Source organism: Benincasa hispida, chromosome 6 (assembly GCF_027475165.1).
Source record: "Benincasa hispida cultivar pf3 chromosome 6, pf3_genome.v1.1, whole genome shotgun sequence".
Classification (NCBI taxonomy): Eukaryota; Viridiplantae; Streptophyta; class Magnoliopsida; order Cucurbitales; family Cucurbitaceae; genus Benincasa; species Benincasa hispida.
The window spans coordinates 18,311,039-18,330,982 of record NC_143483.1 but is presented as its reverse complement, the minus strand read 5'-3'; the positions used below and the strand labels follow the sequence as shown (position 1 = coordinate 18,330,982).

Sequence of the window (19,944 nt, the reverse complement as noted above, 5' to 3'; positions counted from 1 at the left end):
GAAAGAAAATGCATTAGAGATTGAAGCAGTGCTAAAATTAAAGCCTACGTCCACGGGAAGGAGAGAATTTTATTAAAGATGCTAAGTCACAAACTCTTTTTCTTTACAGATCTTTCAAGTTTTCTTGAATCTATGTAGTTGTTGTATCTAAAAATTTGTAAATGATGAGTATTTATACTAATTTATGATACAAGTAGTTACAATAACTAATTGTAAAGATTAAAGAAATGTGAAACAGCTTCTTAAATGTTGATGTATGAGCTTATAATCTTCAGAAATGGGTGTTGAGCATTTGATGATCGATAACAACACCTTTGATACAAGGGCACAACTTCTTCCCCATAGGATTTCCACTTGGTTTTTAATACATAATGAATTCAACTAGTTGGTTTCAAGAGTAGGTATGATACTCTGTTAGATTATAATTAAGCTGATTTTTTCTTGTTTATATGTAATTAAGCATTGGTTATTCTTTGTAATTTTTTGTTATGTTTCTTCCAATGCCTGTTAGACACATAGCTTACATTTGGTTATTAATACATTAGCCTGTCTCAGTATTATTCCCTCTTTTTGGAGTATTTTCTCTTTTGGTTACATAATCTGAATCTTGTGTCACATTACTTGCTTTGATTATTTTGGTTTGCACACCTCATAAAATTTATTTTTATGTTCTTCAATACCCTCATCTCTACATCTCTCTCTAATTCTTAAGGTAGGATTTCAAAAACTTGGATTAGATTTCTTGTTTAGGTTTTTTTTCTTCTAATTAACTGTTTTTAAGAGTAAAAATGAAGATTTGATTCATAAAGGTGAGTGAAGAAGAATTTTGTTTTTCAATGCTGAATAGATTTGATATCAAATATGAATTAAAAATTGGAGAAGCATGTGAATGGTATATTATGAATTTCTCTTTGGAATATATGTGGTAAATCAATCTTTCAAGTTTGTTTTTCATTCCCTTATAGTTACAAGTCTATGTTGTGTTTTCTTCTGATAGAGTGAAAAAAAGATTTCAAGATAGGAGGAAATTTTAAAATATCAATGTAGCTTTTTTTCAATTGAAAAGCATTGATGTAATATTTTTCAGAATTTAAAATATTGAACTTCTTAGTTGGACCTGATATCAAAGGAAAATGACTATCCAAGGGCTTGTATCTCCAAATTTAATTGAAAATTTACCAAGAAGAGGTTATTGTGTTAGTTTGATGCAACAAATATTGCTCTAATATGCCATTTATTTTTTCTTTTTTTATTTTTTGAGATGTTGATTTCTTGTTCTACTTTTGCTGTTTTGTAATTTTGGTTATGCATTGATATAAATTTTTATGTATATTTTTTGTTTTTTTGGATCGCCAGGTCAAGTTTACAGAGGAGGAGTTTCGTAAGCTTATGGACTAGAAGCATCACATTTGTAATGTGTTTGTTATTTCTCAAATTGCTCATGTTAAAATGTTTTCTTTAAATTATATTCGTTTATTAGTTGGCTTCTTAATTGTTTTTTGTTATGTCCATTATGTATGTTATGTTCATCATGATTTTCTTTTACTGAAAATGGTTGGTTTTTTCAACCTGAAGTAATTTTTAAAGTTTCATGTTCAAATTTGCCTCCAACACAACACACACAATTATGATTCAAATGCCATTGTCAACTCATTTATTGGAGTTCACTTGAATAATTTTCGTTGCTTTATCATTATTTTAAATTTATCTAGTTTTTATGTCATATTCAAAGTTAAATTTCTTGTCGTACCTATTATTGTACATTTTTATCTATGAATATATTGTTTCTATGATAACTTTGTCGATTATTAATCAACCACAAAATTTTAGGTTGTTCTAAGAGTCAAAATGATAATTATGCACTTTTTATATAGTTTTAATTGTAGTTTTGGGAGCCACATTGATGCTATATTACTTTTTATGTTGGTAGGTGAAATGATACCTTTACATGGAAAAGATCAAAGAAGGAAGCTCAATTCCATGATGCTATATTCCTCAAAACTTGATGAATTCAATTCCATAATGATATGTTCCTCAAAACTTGATGAATTTTGTATTTTGTGTACGTTGTATAGTTGAAAACTACATTTGATGTGTTTCTTGTATTATTGGAAATTTCTTTAGTTTATAATGTAAACTGATTACTAAATTTCAATAATGAAAGGAAATCATTGTATTTAATGCATACATTGTGAATTATTTCATGTGTTTTTAACTTAAAACAAGTGTTTGTAAAGTAAATGGACATAATTTCAATGTTGTTTGTTATAACATAAGATTAAAGCTATATATATATATATATAATATAATATAATAGGCTTAAAAAAAGGTTATCATATGTCAAAGAAAGCATTAAGAAAAGACTATTATATAATAAAGATAGTACTAAAAACAAGCTATTATATGTCGAAGATAACATTAATGACTAATGTTATCGAATGTTTTCATAGCTATTATACATGTTATATCTTAATACTCTATTATAACATCCATTATAGCTCTATAAAGGCTACAAAAGTCCCAGGCTTTTAATAACATGGGCAGAACCTTCGAAAAAGGCTATGAAAGGTTTTTTATAGTCTTTTTTCGTTAGCTGTTATATCCATTAATGTGTAACATTTTGAAACCTAGGGACTAAATAGAAAATTGACCCAAAACCTGGGGACCAAAAAAGTATTTTTCCCATAGTATAATTTAAAAAGGAAAAAACATGACAACACGTTAAGATGGTTAAATACTGTAAAAAAGAAAAACTTTCAATAAGCATTAATACCATAATTTAAAAATAAAAAAAATGAAAATAATAGTTAGCTGGTTAAATATTGTTGTCGACAAGTTGTGCAGAATACAAATGCTAAATTCTGAGCAAATTGGATGAATGCTCTGTGTTTTATTGAAGAGTAAAATGAGGCTTTTATAGCCAATACAAAGGAATTAAACTAAGAGAAAAATACTAACCCATCAAAAGAAGTGGTGCAAAATAGAAAAAGAAATCTAAGTAACTAAGTTGCTAATCCAAATGGATTTTATTCTAACAGAATAAAAACAACTTAACAACAAAATAACTTAACAATCCCTCCCTTGAACTAGATACTGTCAGGTGTAGAGTTCATATGGTATTTCATGCACTCCTAACAAATTTTGAAGTTTTTGAAAAATTTCTAATTTTAGGGGCTTAGTCATCACATTAGCAACTTGGTCTTTACTCCTGCAAAATTCCAATTTGATCACACCATCTTTAACTAAATCTCGAAAAAAATGAAATCGTATATCTATATGTTTGCTTTTTCCATGCATGATTGGATTTTTCAAAAGTTTAATTGCAGAGCTATTGTCACACATAATTGTTGTACCTCCATCTTGCTTAAATCCTAGTTTGTCCAAAATTCTCTACATCCACACAGCTTGGCAGACACATGCTACTTCAGCTACAAATTCAGCCTCGGTGATTTGATTGATAAAGTAACCAATGGTTTCTTTTTAGAAGACCATGAGACAACTTCCGAGTTCATTAAGAATACATATCTAGATGTTCCTTTTCTATCTTCGATGTCTCCAGCATAATCAGAATCAGTGAAAGCAAGAGGTTCTTCACCTTTATCTTGTGCATAAAATATCCCAAAATTAATGGTCCTTTTCAAGTATCGAAGTGCTCTTTTAGCTGCTTGCAAGTGTAATTTTGTAGGTTTCGACATAAAATGAATGATTAAGTTGACAATGAACATCATGTTTGACCTAGTGGTAGTTAAATATATAAGACTTCCAACTATTTTCTTAAAATATGTTTCATCAACCAGATCTCCTCTTTCATCGCTATGTAACTTAGAACCTAGTTGAAGAAGCTTTGACACAAATACCTCAATTTTTTGTTTATTTATAACTAAGTTTGTAAATGGTCAGCTGGTATACTCTATAAATACCACTGATTTTAAATTCAAATGTGAGAGAGTTATCATCATTTTCTTAGTTTTCTGTAAACAACAAAAATCTGTATGTAATCTTCATCAGTAAAAGAATTCAAATCTTCCCGTGGACGTAGGCAATCTTGCCGAACCACGTAAACACTGTGTCTCCATCTTCTTGTCTTATCTTTCTTGTTCATACGAGTGTTTCCTTACTGCAAATTGTGCGCCATTCAATTATCTTTCAAATTGCATCGAGTAATCTGAATATCGAGTCAATCGTGCATCGATTCTTCGCTATCGAGTAGTTTTGAGTACATCATTTTCATCTTTGAGTTGCACTAAGCATCGTTCAAGAATCGTTGAGTACGATCGAGTATTATTTCTGGGCACTATGAAGAGTGGTCAGCCCAACAATTTGTGGCAACATAGCGTTTAAAGATCATCAAGGTCAACTTTCTTGGAGCATCAAGATTCTCAAGAAATTAAGACTCGTTATTCGATCGAATCAGAAATGGCTGTTCCAAGGTATGAGATTGAGAATTCAGGAAAGACTCGTTATTCGATCGGATCAGAAGGCCAAAATCAAAGTCATTCTTGGGCAACAGATAGCACATAAGACCCTTTTAGACCCATCAACTTTGCCATCCACTATATCAACACAAGAAAAAGAAGACATGGAGCTTCCAACATATGAGACTCTGGTTCTAAATCTCAGTGACAGTATTTTGAGGCAAATAATTGATAAAGACATGGCCTACAAGATGTGGGTCAAGATGGAAGGTTTTTTTGCAACCAAGGGTCTCCCCAACAAGATGTATGTAAGGGAGAAGTTCTTCATGTTCAAGATGGGTTCTGCCAAGCATCTTTCAGATAATTTGGATGAGTTCAAGAGGATAGTCTCAGAGTTCAAGAGCCTTGGTGAGAAAATTGGCGACAAGAATGAGGCTTTTGTGCTATTAAACTCTCTATCTGAAGCCTATAAGGAGGTGAAGAATGCATGGAAATATGGCAGAGAATCAGTTACCACCGATGCCATCATTTCAACATTAAGAACTAGAGAGTTAGAGCTTCATTCAGTCAAGAAGGAGCAACCTAGTGCAGAAGGGTTGTTTGCCAAGGGGAAGAACAAGCAGAACTAGTCTAAGGAGAATAAAAACCAGTCAGGTGAAGAGCACAAACCTAAGACCAAGCTGAGATGCAACTATTACAAGAAGAAAGGTCATTTGATGAGAGATTGCTACAACCTGAAAAGGAAAAACCAAGAAAAAGAGAAGGATCAGAAGGGAAAACAACTAGAAGCTTTAGTGGTTGAAGGTTCCTACTTTTATTCTGATGCCTTAGCCACCACCAGAAATCAAACCAACCAAATTAGTCCTCTTGGGAAGCATGACTGGGTACTTGACTCTGGTTGTACCTATCACATGACACCTTTCAGACCTTGGTTTAATACTTACAAGGAAATAGATGGAGAATTTGTGTACATGGAAATAATAAAGCCTGCAAGGTCAAAGGGTTTGGTTCAATATCCTTGAAGCTAAAGGATGGATTAATCAAGCTTATAAGAAAGGTGAGACAATACCTTTGCTCAAGAGAAACTTGATATCTTTGGGCATGTTGGATTCCATGGGTGCGAATACAGAGGAAAAGGTGGAGTTCTTGAGGTGATCAAGGATTCCAAAGTTTTGTTGGTTGGTGAGAAGGTCAATGACCTTTACATTTAGAGGAGTAGAGATGATGAAAAGTGCCTACAGGGTTTCAATAGCAAGCTTAACAGAGGCTAACTTGTGGCACAAAAGACTATCCCATATTAGTGAAAAGGGATGCAAGCACTATCCATGCAAGGAATTCTTCCCAAAGGTATCAGTGAGCACCATTCCTTTTTGGAACGCTTCATTTTAGGTAAAGCAACTAGGAAAAGTTTCACAAAATCTCAACACACCACCAAAGGAACATTGGATTATGTCCATTCTAACCTATGGGGACCATCTCCTACACCAAACCTTAGTGGCTCAAGGTATTTTCTAACCTTTATAAATGATTTTTCTAAGAAGATCTGGATATACTTTCTTGAAACTAAGGACCAAGTTTTTGGGAAGTCTAAGGAATGGAAAGCCATGATAGAAAATCAAACATCTAAAAGGTTAAAATACTTTAGAACCGATAATGGGCTTGAATTTTGCAATGAACACTTTGATAAATTTTGTAGTGAGAATGGTATAACTAGGCATAGAATAGTGAGGTATACACCTCAACAAAATGGGGTTATTGAGAGGTTAAATAGAACCATAATGGAAAAGGTTAGGTGTTTGCTCTCTCATGTTATCTTAGGGGAAAGTTTTTGGGTAGAAGCTGCAGCCTATACAGTTTATACCTTGAATAGTTGCCCTCACACATCTTTAGAGTTGCTTGCCCTTAAGGAAAAGTGGACTAATCATTCTCCTAACCTAAATAACCTCAAGGTCTTTGGATGTGTAGGGTTTGTACACCAAAATAAGGGAAAGTTAAAGGCCAGAGTAGTCAAGTGCATGTTTGTAGGCTTTACAGAGGGTGTCCGATTGAGAGGAAGTTCATAGTGAGCAAAGACAACACTTTTAGGGAAGAGGAGATGTTTATGCAAAAGGAGAAAAAGGTTGCGGATGAAGGAGAGTCATCCAACACAAAAATTAAGGTGGAGTTACCAACTAAGCAGCCAATTGACTTTAACCAACCTAGTGGCACAGGAGAAACTAAGGAAGATGTAGGGGAACATGAGGAGACAACATGTAAGCAACCTGATTTAAGCCAGTATGTCTTAGCTAGAGATAGACAAATGAGAACTATCACACCTCCAACTAGATATACTGAAATGAATTATATGAATTTGCTTTTAAACCCTGTTGTAACTCATACTAACCAACAACCAACTACCTTTGAGGAAGCAACAAGTTGTGCTAATGCAAGGGATTGGATTGAAGCAATGAATGAGAAGATGCAATAACTAAAAATAAATGACACTTGGTCTTTAGTTCCTCTACCAAAGGGTTACAAATATGTTGCCTCTAAATGGATTTTCAAACTTAAAGAAGGAGTATCCTATGATCAAAAGCCTATATATAAAGCTAGATTGGCTGCAAAGGGGTTCACTCAAATGGAAGGAATAGACTATTATGAGATTTTCTCTCCTATTGTCAAACAAACTTCCATAAGAGTTCTTCTATCCTTAGTGGCTCAAAATAATCTAGAATTGTATCAACTAGATGTCAAAACTGCTTCTCTTCATGGTCATCTAGAAGAGACAATCTATATGATGCAACCTAAAGGAAAAGAAAATATCTTTTGCTTACTTAAAAAGTCTATATATGGGTTAAAACAATCACTTAGGTGCTTGTATAGGAGATTTAATGACTATATTTCTAGCATTGGGTTCAAAAAAAGTTCATTTGACATATGTGTTTATGTAAATACAAGTTCTTATAAGGACAATGTTTACCTACTCATATATGTAGATGACATGTTTCTGGCAGGTAGGTCCAAAAGAGAACTAACCCATGTTAAAAACCTCTTAAAAAGATAGTTTGAATTGAAGGACTTAGGAGAAGCAAGCAAGGTCCTAGGAATAGAGATCCATAGGAACAAATAGGAGTCTATTCTAAGCATCAATTAGTTCAATTATTGTGAGAAGATCTTTAAAAGGTTCAACATGAATGAGGCTAAACCTGTGAGTTTACCTATTGCTCAGCACTTTAAGCTTTCCTCAGCTAACTCTGCTAAGGATTCTGACCAAGAACATCAAAAAAAGATGGTTGTCATACCCTATAGTCAAATAGTCAGAAGCCTAATGTATTTAATGATTTCTACTAGACCTGATCTCTCATATTCGGCTAGCTTAGTTAGTAGATATATGTCTAATCCTGGTAAGAGACACTGAGAGGCTACTAAATGGATCCTAAGGTACCTGGTTTGGTTTAAAAACTCAAAATTAGTCTACGAAAGGTCATCTGAACCAAACCTAGAGCTTTATGGATATGTGGATGTTGACTATGCTAGTGATTTGGACAAAACAAGGTCCTTAACAGGTTACCTTTTCCTTTTTTGTCTTTTATTCAGCTGGAAAGCATCATTACAGCCTATAGTAGCCTTATCTACAACAGAAGCTGAATATATGGCTTTAATAGAAGCAATCAAAGAGGCATTGTGGCTCAAGGCATTGCTAAAAGACTTTGGAATAGATCAAATAGTGGTGAAACTCTACTGTGACAACCAAAGTGCTATCCATTGGTCCCGAAATCCATAATTACAGACTAGAACTAAGCACATTGTTGGAGGAAAATCGGGGATGGGGTTGTGCACGCAATCATGCGTTAGACATGGCTTAAGCTATGCGTTTATGCCCATGCGTCAGAGGTCAGCGTTGGAATGAAAATGCGTTAATCTAGTATGCAATGACCATGCGTTCCTATCGCAAGTTTTCTTTCGCTCAATAATGCTTGTGAAGCAATGCGTTTGAGGCGATGAATAAAAATAAAAAGAAGACGTTTAATGGATTTACACACTACTCTTACTCCTAACTAATCTGATTGAGCAATAGAAGACTTGCGATGAGAATAGGTAGATACACATCAACCATTAACGCATAGTAATGTTTATTATCTTAAATCGCTTGAGTAATCCCAGCTCGTCACACTAACGCATCGCACACCTCTTGGTGGTCAGCTGCATGACTATATCTCTATAGTGCATGGTTGCATCGAGCATAAGATTGTGCCTATCTCTAGAAACAATGCATACTTTGCTTTAGTGCGTTCTATCTCTTACCTTCTCAAGCTGTTAGACGCAGCTATTTAACTTATAGACAAGCATTGCAACAACCCATAAACAAACATTACTATAACCTTTCACCAAGCAAAGAAGATTAACTCACTATACTCGCACAACACACACCTCTCGGTGGGTTGCTACATGCGTCCTATCTCTAGGCTACACGATTAAGTATGCGATCGCCTTTGATAAACAAACGCTGAAAATAAACAATGATAAAGATAAAGATGATGAAGAAGACGACAATGAAGGAAACAAGATATGCATTGATTACAAAATGTGTTAATATCTTAAGCTAAAATGTAATACAATACAAAGGTTATAGGAGAAATGAAGGACTTTGTGTCAAGGCTGTCGGTGGTGCCATGGATGAATGGTGGAGATGTCTCTCTCGAGCTCTATCTCCGGTGAACGCTCCGGTCGTCACTCGGTCTGGTTTATGGAGATGAAGAATTCTCACTGAAAATATTGCTCATGCTCTCATCTGTCATCGCAAACCTCTGCCTTGAGGCAGAAGTTCGGATCTCTTGAAGGTCCAAGGGGCTATTTATAGAGTTTAAACGCCGACAGCTATCATGATTACATTATGTCTCACTGCTACTTTTGTCCCGGTATGGGCATTGTCACATCGTCTTATCTTGTTGATACTCCTAAGGTATGCGTCCGAGCTTGATTTAGCTGAAGTATCAACGTGTTCTTCCCATCTTGCGATCTTCTATTATGGCTATCACTCCATGGCCGCAATCTCCAAGTGATTATCGCATTCACTTAATCACTGCAACTTTCATTCGATGGACGCATGTGATCACCGCATGCATTCGTCTATGCAATAGCTCGGTTTTCAGCGCATGCGTTTGTCTCTACGTTCACCTGGCTTCAGCGCATGCGTTTGATTGCGAGTGCTTATTTCCAACGCATGCGTTTGATTCCTAAGATAGCTACAAAAATAGACACTTTGGCATGGAGTAACGCATAATATTGGGTCAGTGAGGATTTAGGTGCTAATCGATGCAAAACTAATTTTTTTCACAAATTCTAAGTATTATCACCGCATTTTCTACTTGTTAGCCCTCATAATTCTAAATAAAAGGCTTATAATAACTGGCATTTCTACCAGTTATCACACATTGATATCAAGTATCATTTCATTAGAGATAAATTGAGACATGGGAGATAGAACTTTTAAAGGTTCATACTTCAGACAATGCAGCTGACATGTTAACAAAACTTGTTTCAAAGCTTAAATTGTTTAACTATTTAGAACAGGTTGTCTTTGAGCTTTCAGACACATGGTAGACAAATCGGTCAGAATCAGGAAGATTAGAAGATTGCTAGACATTGGAGTCAAGGTGGAGAATTTGAAGAAGCTTTGACTCAAATACCTCAGTTTTTTGTTTGTTTATAACTAACTTTGTAAATGGTCAGTTGGTATACTCTATAAATACCTTGATTTTAAATTCAAACATGAGAGAGTTATCATCATTTTCTTAGTTTTCTGTAAACAACAAAAATCTGTACGCAATCTTCATCAGTAAAAGAATTCAGATCTTCCCATGGACGTAGGCAATCTTGCTAGGATTGGTGTCCTAATTCTCCTAGAGTCTCATTGTTTGTAATGATACACATTGTTTGATGAATAAAATAATTGTTATTTCATTCTGGCATTTACTCATATCCAATAATCAAAGCTCATTGGTTATCTTATGTGAACTTAAGCATGTATATGTGATATACAAGTGGATCATTCCTTAAGTGATAACTTAAATAGGTCTGTAGTATAAGGATTAAGGTGGGATACCTGATTGTGGTGACACTATGGATACGACCCTCTTTGTAGAGGTTTGAAAGTGTTGTAAACTACTACAGATGGTAGATCCTGACCATTCATTTAGAGATGTGCGAGCGAGGGTGTCCTATACAAAGAGTTTGTATAAGTCGGACCACGAGATGACTAGGTACACGACCTCAATCCTGAGTGTTTTGGAAACTTCTGCCTTTGAGGGCGGTCCTTTGATTAGTATGGGTGAGAATGGCCAGATTGTCAATTCAACATGCTTACCTTTTCGGGGACTTGTCTGATCTGGGAGCTGAGAACTCAATCCACAAGATGGAATTCACTTCTTTCCCGAAGTAGGGATAAGTAGAGAGATTGCTCCCTTAAGGGCTGATTCCAAGGCTTGAACATAATGGCCACAACATCTCTTTGGAAGAGAGGACTTAGTCATAGTAGGACTATGACTTACGTTCATTAGAAGGATCAGTGGTACTTAAGGTGTTGATGTAACTATAGGGGCATAATGGTTATTGGCCGAGCTATACTTACGAGCGATCTGTAAAGGGTTGTCGTATTGTTGATTGGTTAAGATGGATACATAATATATCTGTGGTAAGGAGAGTTCAGTTGTCGGTCTTTAGTGGAGTGCCTGACAGTTAACGGATGGTGGATCCCGTGACTAAAGAGTTTAGTTAGTTATTCACGTACCATTGGAGCTTCGAGCTACAGGTTCATAAGGTCCCCTTGGTAGCTCAATGGATTCAGTTGAGGATCAGTTCTTGGTGTTGATTTGAAATGTTCAAATTGACAAGGGGTAATTCGATTATATATGATATGATCGGTATGATGTATGAGATACATTTAGTGGAGGATTAATGTAAATGAGATTTACATTAAGTACCATGGAATAGAAAAAGAACTATGGTTTATATGTTTCATGAGATGAAATATTAAAACTATAGGTTATAAATATAGTATGATAAGTTGGTTATCATTTATATTTATAATAATATTAATTATTGGATAATTAAATCTTTTTCTCTAATAACCAATTGAGTGGGAGGTATTGGTGGTTTCATGGTAACCGTGAGATAAAAAGAAAATTATTTTCCTAATTTTAGTAATGTTGAAGTTTGAGATTTGTGAATTCTCTCTCGGAAAATAATCTCACGGAACGGAAGTTGTCAAGTAAATAGAATTTACTAAGCGACAACTTGGAGTGAGCTAAACGATCGTGTAGTGTTTGTAGGTGACAGACACGCAGCTAAGCGATGAGCTTAATGATCACTTAGCTTTTGCTAGACGATCGCTTAGCTTTTGCTAAACGATTGGGCATCGACCTATACGATAGGTTCAACCTTCTCTCACTTGCTTAATCGTTTACACGATTGATATTTCTTCCATCTTTTGCCTCAAACCAAGTCCACACAGAGTTCACCCTCTGGATTCTCACACCAGAATACCAAGGTACCCTTCTTGGTGGTGTCATACTCAACTCGACACCGTCAAGGTTCTGTGGAGGCCATTCGTGCTGTTGAGGTGTTTGTAACTGAGGCCATCGCTGAGTCTGAGTGCACGGTATTCGTGTAGTGTAGTGGTTGTGTTGGATGAGCGTTCGAAGTTGCTGTGTTCGAGCGTTTGTGATCAAGGAGCGTGGAGACGACTCTACAAATGTGTGTAGAGATTTCTTCTTGATCATTTGTAGTTTCATCTATAATTTCTTTATTGATTGTATAACCGTATGTTTCTATTTATGACTGTAATTTATAAAGTTCATACATGATTGTAATTTGGAATGATCTTTCCGCTGCTCATGGAAATCCTCGTGATCGATTTTCTTCAATTGGTATCAGAGCTAGGTTGTTCTAATGTTCCAAATTACAAATCTGTTTTGAACTTCATTTTTCAGTCTCGGTGGGCTGGCGGTTGAAGGAGGGGAGGTAGCGGCGGTGGCGGCTGGACTAGACGACGGCTGAATGAGCGATGGCGGCGGCGGCAGCGGTGGGCTACTTGAAGGACCAAAACACAAAGGGAAGGGAGAGGGCTCGACAAGCGAGGGAGCGAAGCGGGGGGAGGAGATCAGTGGGGAAGAAGGATGGGAAAAATGAGAGAGATCGGCAAAGGGAGTTCTCGGGGTCTCCTAACGCCATTTTACGTCGTCGAGAGACACCCTTTCTCCCGACGATCGATTTAGGCGTCGGGGGAACTCCTTTTTCTTGTAGTGAAAGATGTACATGGGTTGTATTGAGGGTGTTTTTTGGACCAACCCGAAAATTCAAATTAGTTGGATTGGCAACCCAAACGACTCAAATAAAGTTTCCAATCCAACCCTAAAAATTCGGATTGGATTGGATTGGATTTTCGGGTTATAACTTATTTTTTATTTTTAATGAAAAATATGTAAATTTATTATACAGCATATGACTAATAACTAAAATCTCATAAAATTCGAATGTTAAATACGAAATATCTATGATATTTATTGCAAAATTTAAACAAATATAAATATCATAACAATCTTAAAAGAAAAATATTAAAAATTCACAAGTTAATCCATACAAAGTAATCAAACTTGAAACAAAGATGAATACAGGTTGGACTAGGTCAACCCAATTTTTTTTTAGCCAACCCACAACCCAATCCAACCGAATAAAAATATAAAAATTCAACCCAACCCAATCCAAGAACAAAACTAACCTAACCCAACCCTTACATTTTGAGTTGGGTAGTCCGAGTTGTTCGGGTTGTCGGGTTATTTGAACACCCTAAGTTATGGTATGAAATCATTTGACTTGGTTTAAATAGGATCTCAAATAAAGTTTTATTTATAAAGCTATGTTACAAATATTGATGTTCACTTACTATCTCAAACAAATGCTATAAGGAAGCATGAGGTTGATATTCCCAGAGTAGTCTAAGTCCAGGAAAGTTGACTAACTATCAATGATAAATTAATCATTGATAGATATAGAACTTACTTTAGTGCAAAGTTTTATTTATTTGGTAAAATAAGAATCCAAAATGTTTCTCCATCACTAGATTCACAATATACGTACGAAAATTCTTGTATGTAGAGAGTTAAGGCAATGAAACCAAATTATAATACTCTGCAAGTGCCCATAGGGGAAATACATTCCTGTATAATGCATAATGAAGCATGCAAGTCTTCATAAAAGCCCCGGTTATTTCCTGCCATTATAAAAAAAATATATATATATTTATATATCTTTTTAAATAAATAAAAATAATAATAATTAGGGTATTGAAAATATAATGTTAATTAATAATTAACCACACCTGTTGAGGGTAATCACCATCTTCAAACTGAGAGTTAATTAGCAGTTTAGCAGCATGGTGGAGAGGAGTTGGATCCCTCCTTGCCTGTAATCATTATTAATCTCATGCTTATTATTAATAATCATATATTTAATACAATATAATTTCATTAAAAAACACAAAAAAAAAAAAACAAAATAACAAACCTGTTGAGCATGGATCAAAGCCATTAAAGCAAAAGAAGTTTGAACTAGATTGGAAGTATTGGCTGGAAGAGGAATATATATTTTTTTAATACAGGAAAGATGGCTCTCTCCCCATCCACCATCCGGACATTGAATTTTAAGTAGAAATTCCACAGCTTTTGTTATTGCAAAGCAATTTTCATAAGTGTTTCCAGCTGCTGCTAATCCTTTTATAGCAAAATATGTAGCATAAATGTGACATATTCCCCAGTTTCCATACCATGATCCATCCTCTTTCTGAATTTGTTTGATGTAATTTGTTGCTTTCTCTATAAAATTATTGATCTCTCTCTCCCTGTGACTTGGAAACAGCTTCTTAAATAGCACTAGAGCTTGTATTGCTGATGCTGTGCATTCTACGTATCTATTTTTACCAATTTCATTCATCAAACAATAATTTTATGAAGAAGGGATAAAATTGAATTCCACAATGGGTATATTTAGACTGCCTTTTTAAGGATTTAATTTTGGAAAAAAAATCATTTTTGTAAAATTTTCAAAAATCATTTTGTACTTAGAACTTGGGTATAAAAATACTTTTTAACGAAATGAAATCAAATACAAGAATATTTTAATTCTAACAATTCTTTATAATTTTTTTTAATATAATAGTAAATTCATTTAAAAACACTATTTTTCACTGGCAATCTAAATAGACCCATAATCTTCTTTTTAATATGAAGTTTTTACATTAAAAAAAAAAAAAAAAAAGAATTACATACTCAAGCTCCAGTACTGTGTATTCGAAGAATTCCACTGGATTTAGTAGCTAAAAAATGAAGGATAAAAAAAGTTAATTAACAATCCTTTTTTCGTATGTTTAATATTTTATATATTTTTTAGAAAAATTGTATATAGGTCACAAATTAATTATTTACCTCCAACCATGAAGGTAAAATGCCAGTAGGCTCCCAGGCCGCCATTCCACCATTTTTTGCCTATTTAATTAACAAAAAAAAAGGTTTGGTTGTTTATATAAATTATAGTTAATTTAAATATCTATACAGAAGTATTTTAAAAAACTATAGTTAAAAATATTTTGAATATTACAATTACCTGTAAGGAAAGAAGTAAGTTCACAGCATCAAAAAAACATTGTGGTTCCATAGGATCTCCCACAATATCGGAAGACATTGTTGATAGTATCAAACAACACTGAAACATTGTTTACAATAACAATTAACAAATAGTTAGATTTTTAAGGTTAAATTATAAATTTGGTCATCATGTTTCGAATAAAGATAGAAATTAGTCAAAGTAGTTTATAATTGGAATTACCCTATGATTTGATGAATTCTTTCTAAATAACTGATTCTACGATAAATACTACTTATGAGGGTTTTATCAAAGGGACAGTCGCAAATATAACAATTAAGCTCAAAGTATTAGCAAATATAGCATATTGTAAAAAAATTACAAATATAGTAAAATTTAGATCAAGCTCTTCACGCTCAAAGTCTATCAGTGATAGACCATATTGTTCGTACGAGTATGTCTATGATAAATAATATCACTAATAGAGCTCTATCAATGATAGACTATATTGCTGATAGAAGTCTATTGATGATAGTCTCACTGTTAAAATTTGCTATATTTGTAATTATTTAAAAATGTTGTCATACACTTGATTGTTATCCCTAAAAGTGTTATCCATCCCAATTAGCTTTTGTAAAATTTATGAGATGTTATGGAACTTTAAGGATCAAATTTGTAATTTAACCAATTTGTAAAATTATACATGTTACCATTAAATTTTCTGCTGTGCCATCAGAAATTTGCATTCCATGATCTTGATCTGAGAATGTCCATCCTCCTTTTGATATGTAACGATACATTCGTTTGAAATCGCCATGAGGATTTTCCTTGATCTTTATATATATCATAAGACAAAGAAAAAAAAAAAGACAAATAAAATTAACATAATATTTCTCTAAATTAACCATTCTCATTATTAGCACCATATATACCTGTGATTTTTTAATGAAATCATGCCCTTTTTTTAGTGCGTCTGAGAATTCATCGTGAAGATTAGTAGCAAGAATTGCTTGAATTGCAAAGGCAACATCCCAAGATTGGCTTCCAAAACTCTATATGTGAGAAATATATAAATGAGTCAAAATAGAACCTAATATTACACAAATTTTAAAAACTTCTAATATTTACAAATAATTTTTATATAATATATCAATTAGTATAATAATCCAATTGATATCGTTCCTGTAGCATTCTTTTTTAAAAAAACAAAAAGTTTGAATACTATTTTTGTAATATTTTACAAGTTCAAGGACCATGACCAACTAAAATTGAAAGTATATTAGGAATCAAAATGATGATTAAAAAAAATAAAACTATCGAAATCAAAATAAACTAAAATGATGGATACGTGAGCAAAAATAAAAATGAAGGAATAATACTAACTTGCATCTTCATTCCATCTTCACCCATCCATAAATAATCTTTGACTCTGGCAAGATGCTTCTTGTAAGCTTCGCCATTAGGGTTGTCCGCCCAACAAGCAACCATGCATAATGGCTGCATGTTTTAGTAACCCACTATCATGTCAATATAATTAATATTTATTTTATTAATTACCTTTGCACTCGTCAAAATAAATAACAGTACAGAGAAATTAATGGTAGAATCAATGTTTATAAACTTAATTTTAAAAAATAAAACACCAAATTGTAAATGATTATCAAACGAAGAATAGTAATTACAGTAATGAACTAACAACTTTAAACTTATGAGTAAAACCTTTTCCACACATCCAAGTGTGATGTAATGACTACAATGATCTTCATAATCAATATGTTCCTTAGTTATTTGGATTGCACGATTTCTGACTCTTTTAAATGCCCAACTGTTAAGAATAGGTTCTCCAAAGTATTGAAGAGCATCCCATGCTAACTTTTGAATCAGTGGACGTTCAAAGCATTTATCCTCCTATATAAACAAGTGCAATCAACACATTGTGAAAGCCCCATATATAACATATTATTGAATAAATTAAAAGTTCCTTTGTTGATCAATTATGAGTACTGTCATGAAATTAACAAATAAAGATAAGAAAAAAAAAACGTAAGCATAAGAGAATTGACATAGAAATTTACATAGCTCATTAACAGTGTATTAGTTGTATCTACGAGGAGAAGGAGAGAGCAATTTATTATTAGAGAGAATAACTAAGATTACAGAAATCAACGTTGTCCCTAGGCTACGACTTGTAGACTGGACAACGAGATCCCCATGTACCTGGTGGTTTGAAGTGCTGGATAAGAGATTCAAAACATTCAATTGAATTACCTTTGCACAATAATGTCGAGTTGAACTCCATTTGATGTTGGTATAAGATTGAATGTAAATTTCTTGTCGTAGTTGTAAAATGAGAGGAGTGAGAGGTCCCACGAAACGCTTCCCATATAAGTAGGACATTGGAAGGTATGTCAATCGACAATAGCAATAAAGACCTCCAGGATTTATACCTACTTTTTCTGGTCTAAACATCCAAACTTCTGGTGGCATTGGGTTTATTCCCTCCCATTCGTACACCCCCAGAATCTATAGATCATATGCAAATTACTCCATTTAATAGAAATCTGAAGAAAATAATAATAATAATAATTTATAAATAGGTAGAAATTAAATACTAATTTTTTTTTATATCCATAAGTGTTTATTCTAGTTTATGTGCAATTCAATTAATCTCATGAGACAATCTGTCTGACCCTACAATATTTGATCATGACCTCTTAGCCCTTTAACAAAATCATGTACCCGACCTATTTACAATTAGACCAAGCTATGATTGTTTGTGGAAGTTAAATACTACTACTCACCGCAAACCAAATCTTTCCCCAAGAAGGTGTGTAGAGAGCACCTCCATGATCTAGAATCCAATTTCTAGCTCTACTACAGCCATCCTTGTCAGCTCCTTCCCCAAGCAAACGCAACGCAGTGTAGTTTAGAGTGGTGCATAACATGCAACTTTCTCCCACAATGTTTAATCCCCATCCGCCATCTTCATTCTGTTACGGTTAATGTTCATGGATAAAGATATCAATTATATCAATGCAAAAAGATCATAAGCTTCATTATTGTTCTCATCTTATAACTCCAAAGTAAGATGTTTATATTTCATAATTTGAAATGAAGTAAAATTAAAAAATTAGCCTAGTTTTCACCTGATGACAATATATCCAACGAAGGATTTCCTTTTGATGCTCTTCTGAAAGTATTTTATTAAGATGTCCTGTGATGTACAACGCAAATACCTTTTCACGACAAATAAGGTAGATTTATTACATAGAAAGTATACACATATTTACAAAATGAATAAAGTTAAAATGTAATAGACTTACTAGAGGAGGTAAAGTGAACAAAAGGCCACCATTTTCTGCAGGCCAATGGCCATGGTCGCTTTGTAAGGCTACAAAGAAAGTTGCAGCTCTTCTTAATGCAATCTTTACGGTTTCCTTCTTTATGATTACTTCCTTCTTCCCACTTTCATTTCCTTCTTCCACAACCACTTTTGGAATTGTTTGTTTGAAATTTCTCTCTCTTAGAAACTACGCCCTTCCAAAATAATCAAAATTATGCACCACCTAAATTTAAATAGTCTATATTCTAGAGTTCTTTCCTTTCAGCTTCTTGTTTCAAAATAAATTATATTATTCTGTTTAAATATCTATTTTGTTTCTATTCATTATTCTTTTCTATATATATACCAACTATCACAATCGCACTTTCTGAAGCTTCACGTAACGATTGTTCGACACTTGTTTCCAAAATAAACGTTTCGAAGAGTGAACATTTTAAAATTACAAAGAGACCAAAATAAAGTAAAATCAAAAGTATAGGAATGAAAATAGTATTTAAAGGTAAGTAATATTATTGGAAACAAAACCTGAAATCGCCAAAGCAAGTCACTATTACATTGGACATGATTTCGATTGTGGTAGAAACTTTGACGTGCAGCTTCAACTTGAGCTCGTTCCTGAGGTGTGCCTGCATCAGGATCATATTCCCATGTTTGCCTTCCAATGAAGTTGTTTGTACTTAATAAATATTCCTCATTTTCTCCCTTTCCCAACTTAAGTCTCCACATCTTTCACTATGAAAAGTTCTCCACCCAAACTACTTGATTGAGTTTGCACTCAAAACCCTTCCCTATATATAGAAATATATTAATTATCTACAATGTCTCAACCTGCATGTATGTTTGGGAGTGATGGTTAATTTTTTATACCGATGATATTGATGTTTCCTTTCTTTTTAAACTTTCAAAAGTGAGTACTTTTCGTATATATTTAAAAGTGGTTTTCGATTATTATATTTGGTTTCAAAACTTATTTTAGGAAGATACAAATTATTCTTTAATATAAAAAAGAAAATTTCGTCCCAAATTGAAAGATCTCTAAAACAACGTATTTGACTTTTTAATTAGTTCCAAATTGTGCACCAATCGCCTCATATTTAACTTAGATCACTACGTCGTTATTCAAAGTCTAGAGAGGACAAATTCAACTGAGTTCTCTTCATGTTTTGTGGTTTATTGTTTATGTTTTCTCCTTTAAAAAAAAACTATAATATTACAGGGATATGAAAAATGTTTTATATTTATCTCTATTTATTGTGTATGTCATGTCAACACTTTAAGAGTTGAGTGGCAATCAATAAAGGGAGTATAGTATGCTCATAGTACCTCCTTCGTGGTAATTAAAAATGAAAGGGAAAAGTGTACTGAGGGATGAAAAGATGACATTAATATAAGAATTATTAGCATTCATAATCATCGTACCTACTTTAAAGCTAAAGTAAACCCTTTTTATTTACATTTACCACCACAATTAAATGTGTAGATAAAAATGTAAAATGCACGAAATCAACTTGATTTATTGCCATTAAATTGCCACTAACAAGTAACAACACAAAAGGTGAAATTGCCAAA

General features: G+C 33.6%; 1 protein-coding gene across 1 annotated transcript; it reads right to left on the bottom strand.

Moving 5' to 3' along the window:
- Positions 1-13,268: 13,268 nt before the first annotated feature.
- Positions 13,269-19,297, bottom strand: LOC120080055 (beta-amyrin synthase-like). Its single transcript, XM_090315011.1, has 15 exons — positions 18,901-19,297; positions 18,356-18,562; positions 18,179-18,268; positions 17,834-18,022; positions 17,301-17,555; positions 16,752-16,940; positions 16,416-16,529; positions 15,965-16,084; positions 15,743-15,865; positions 15,054-15,152; positions 14,876-14,935; positions 14,720-14,766; positions 13,959-14,361; positions 13,774-13,857; positions 13,269-13,665 (listed from the first exon to the last, which is right to left on the bottom strand). Exons 1-15 carry the CDS (start codon positions 19,099-19,101, stop codon positions 13,555-13,557), a joined length of 2,292 nt encoding a protein of 763 aa, XP_090171137.1. The 5' UTR covers positions 19,102-19,297; the 3' UTR covers positions 13,269-13,554.
- Between the last annotated feature and the right edge of the window lie 647 nt (positions 19,298-19,944).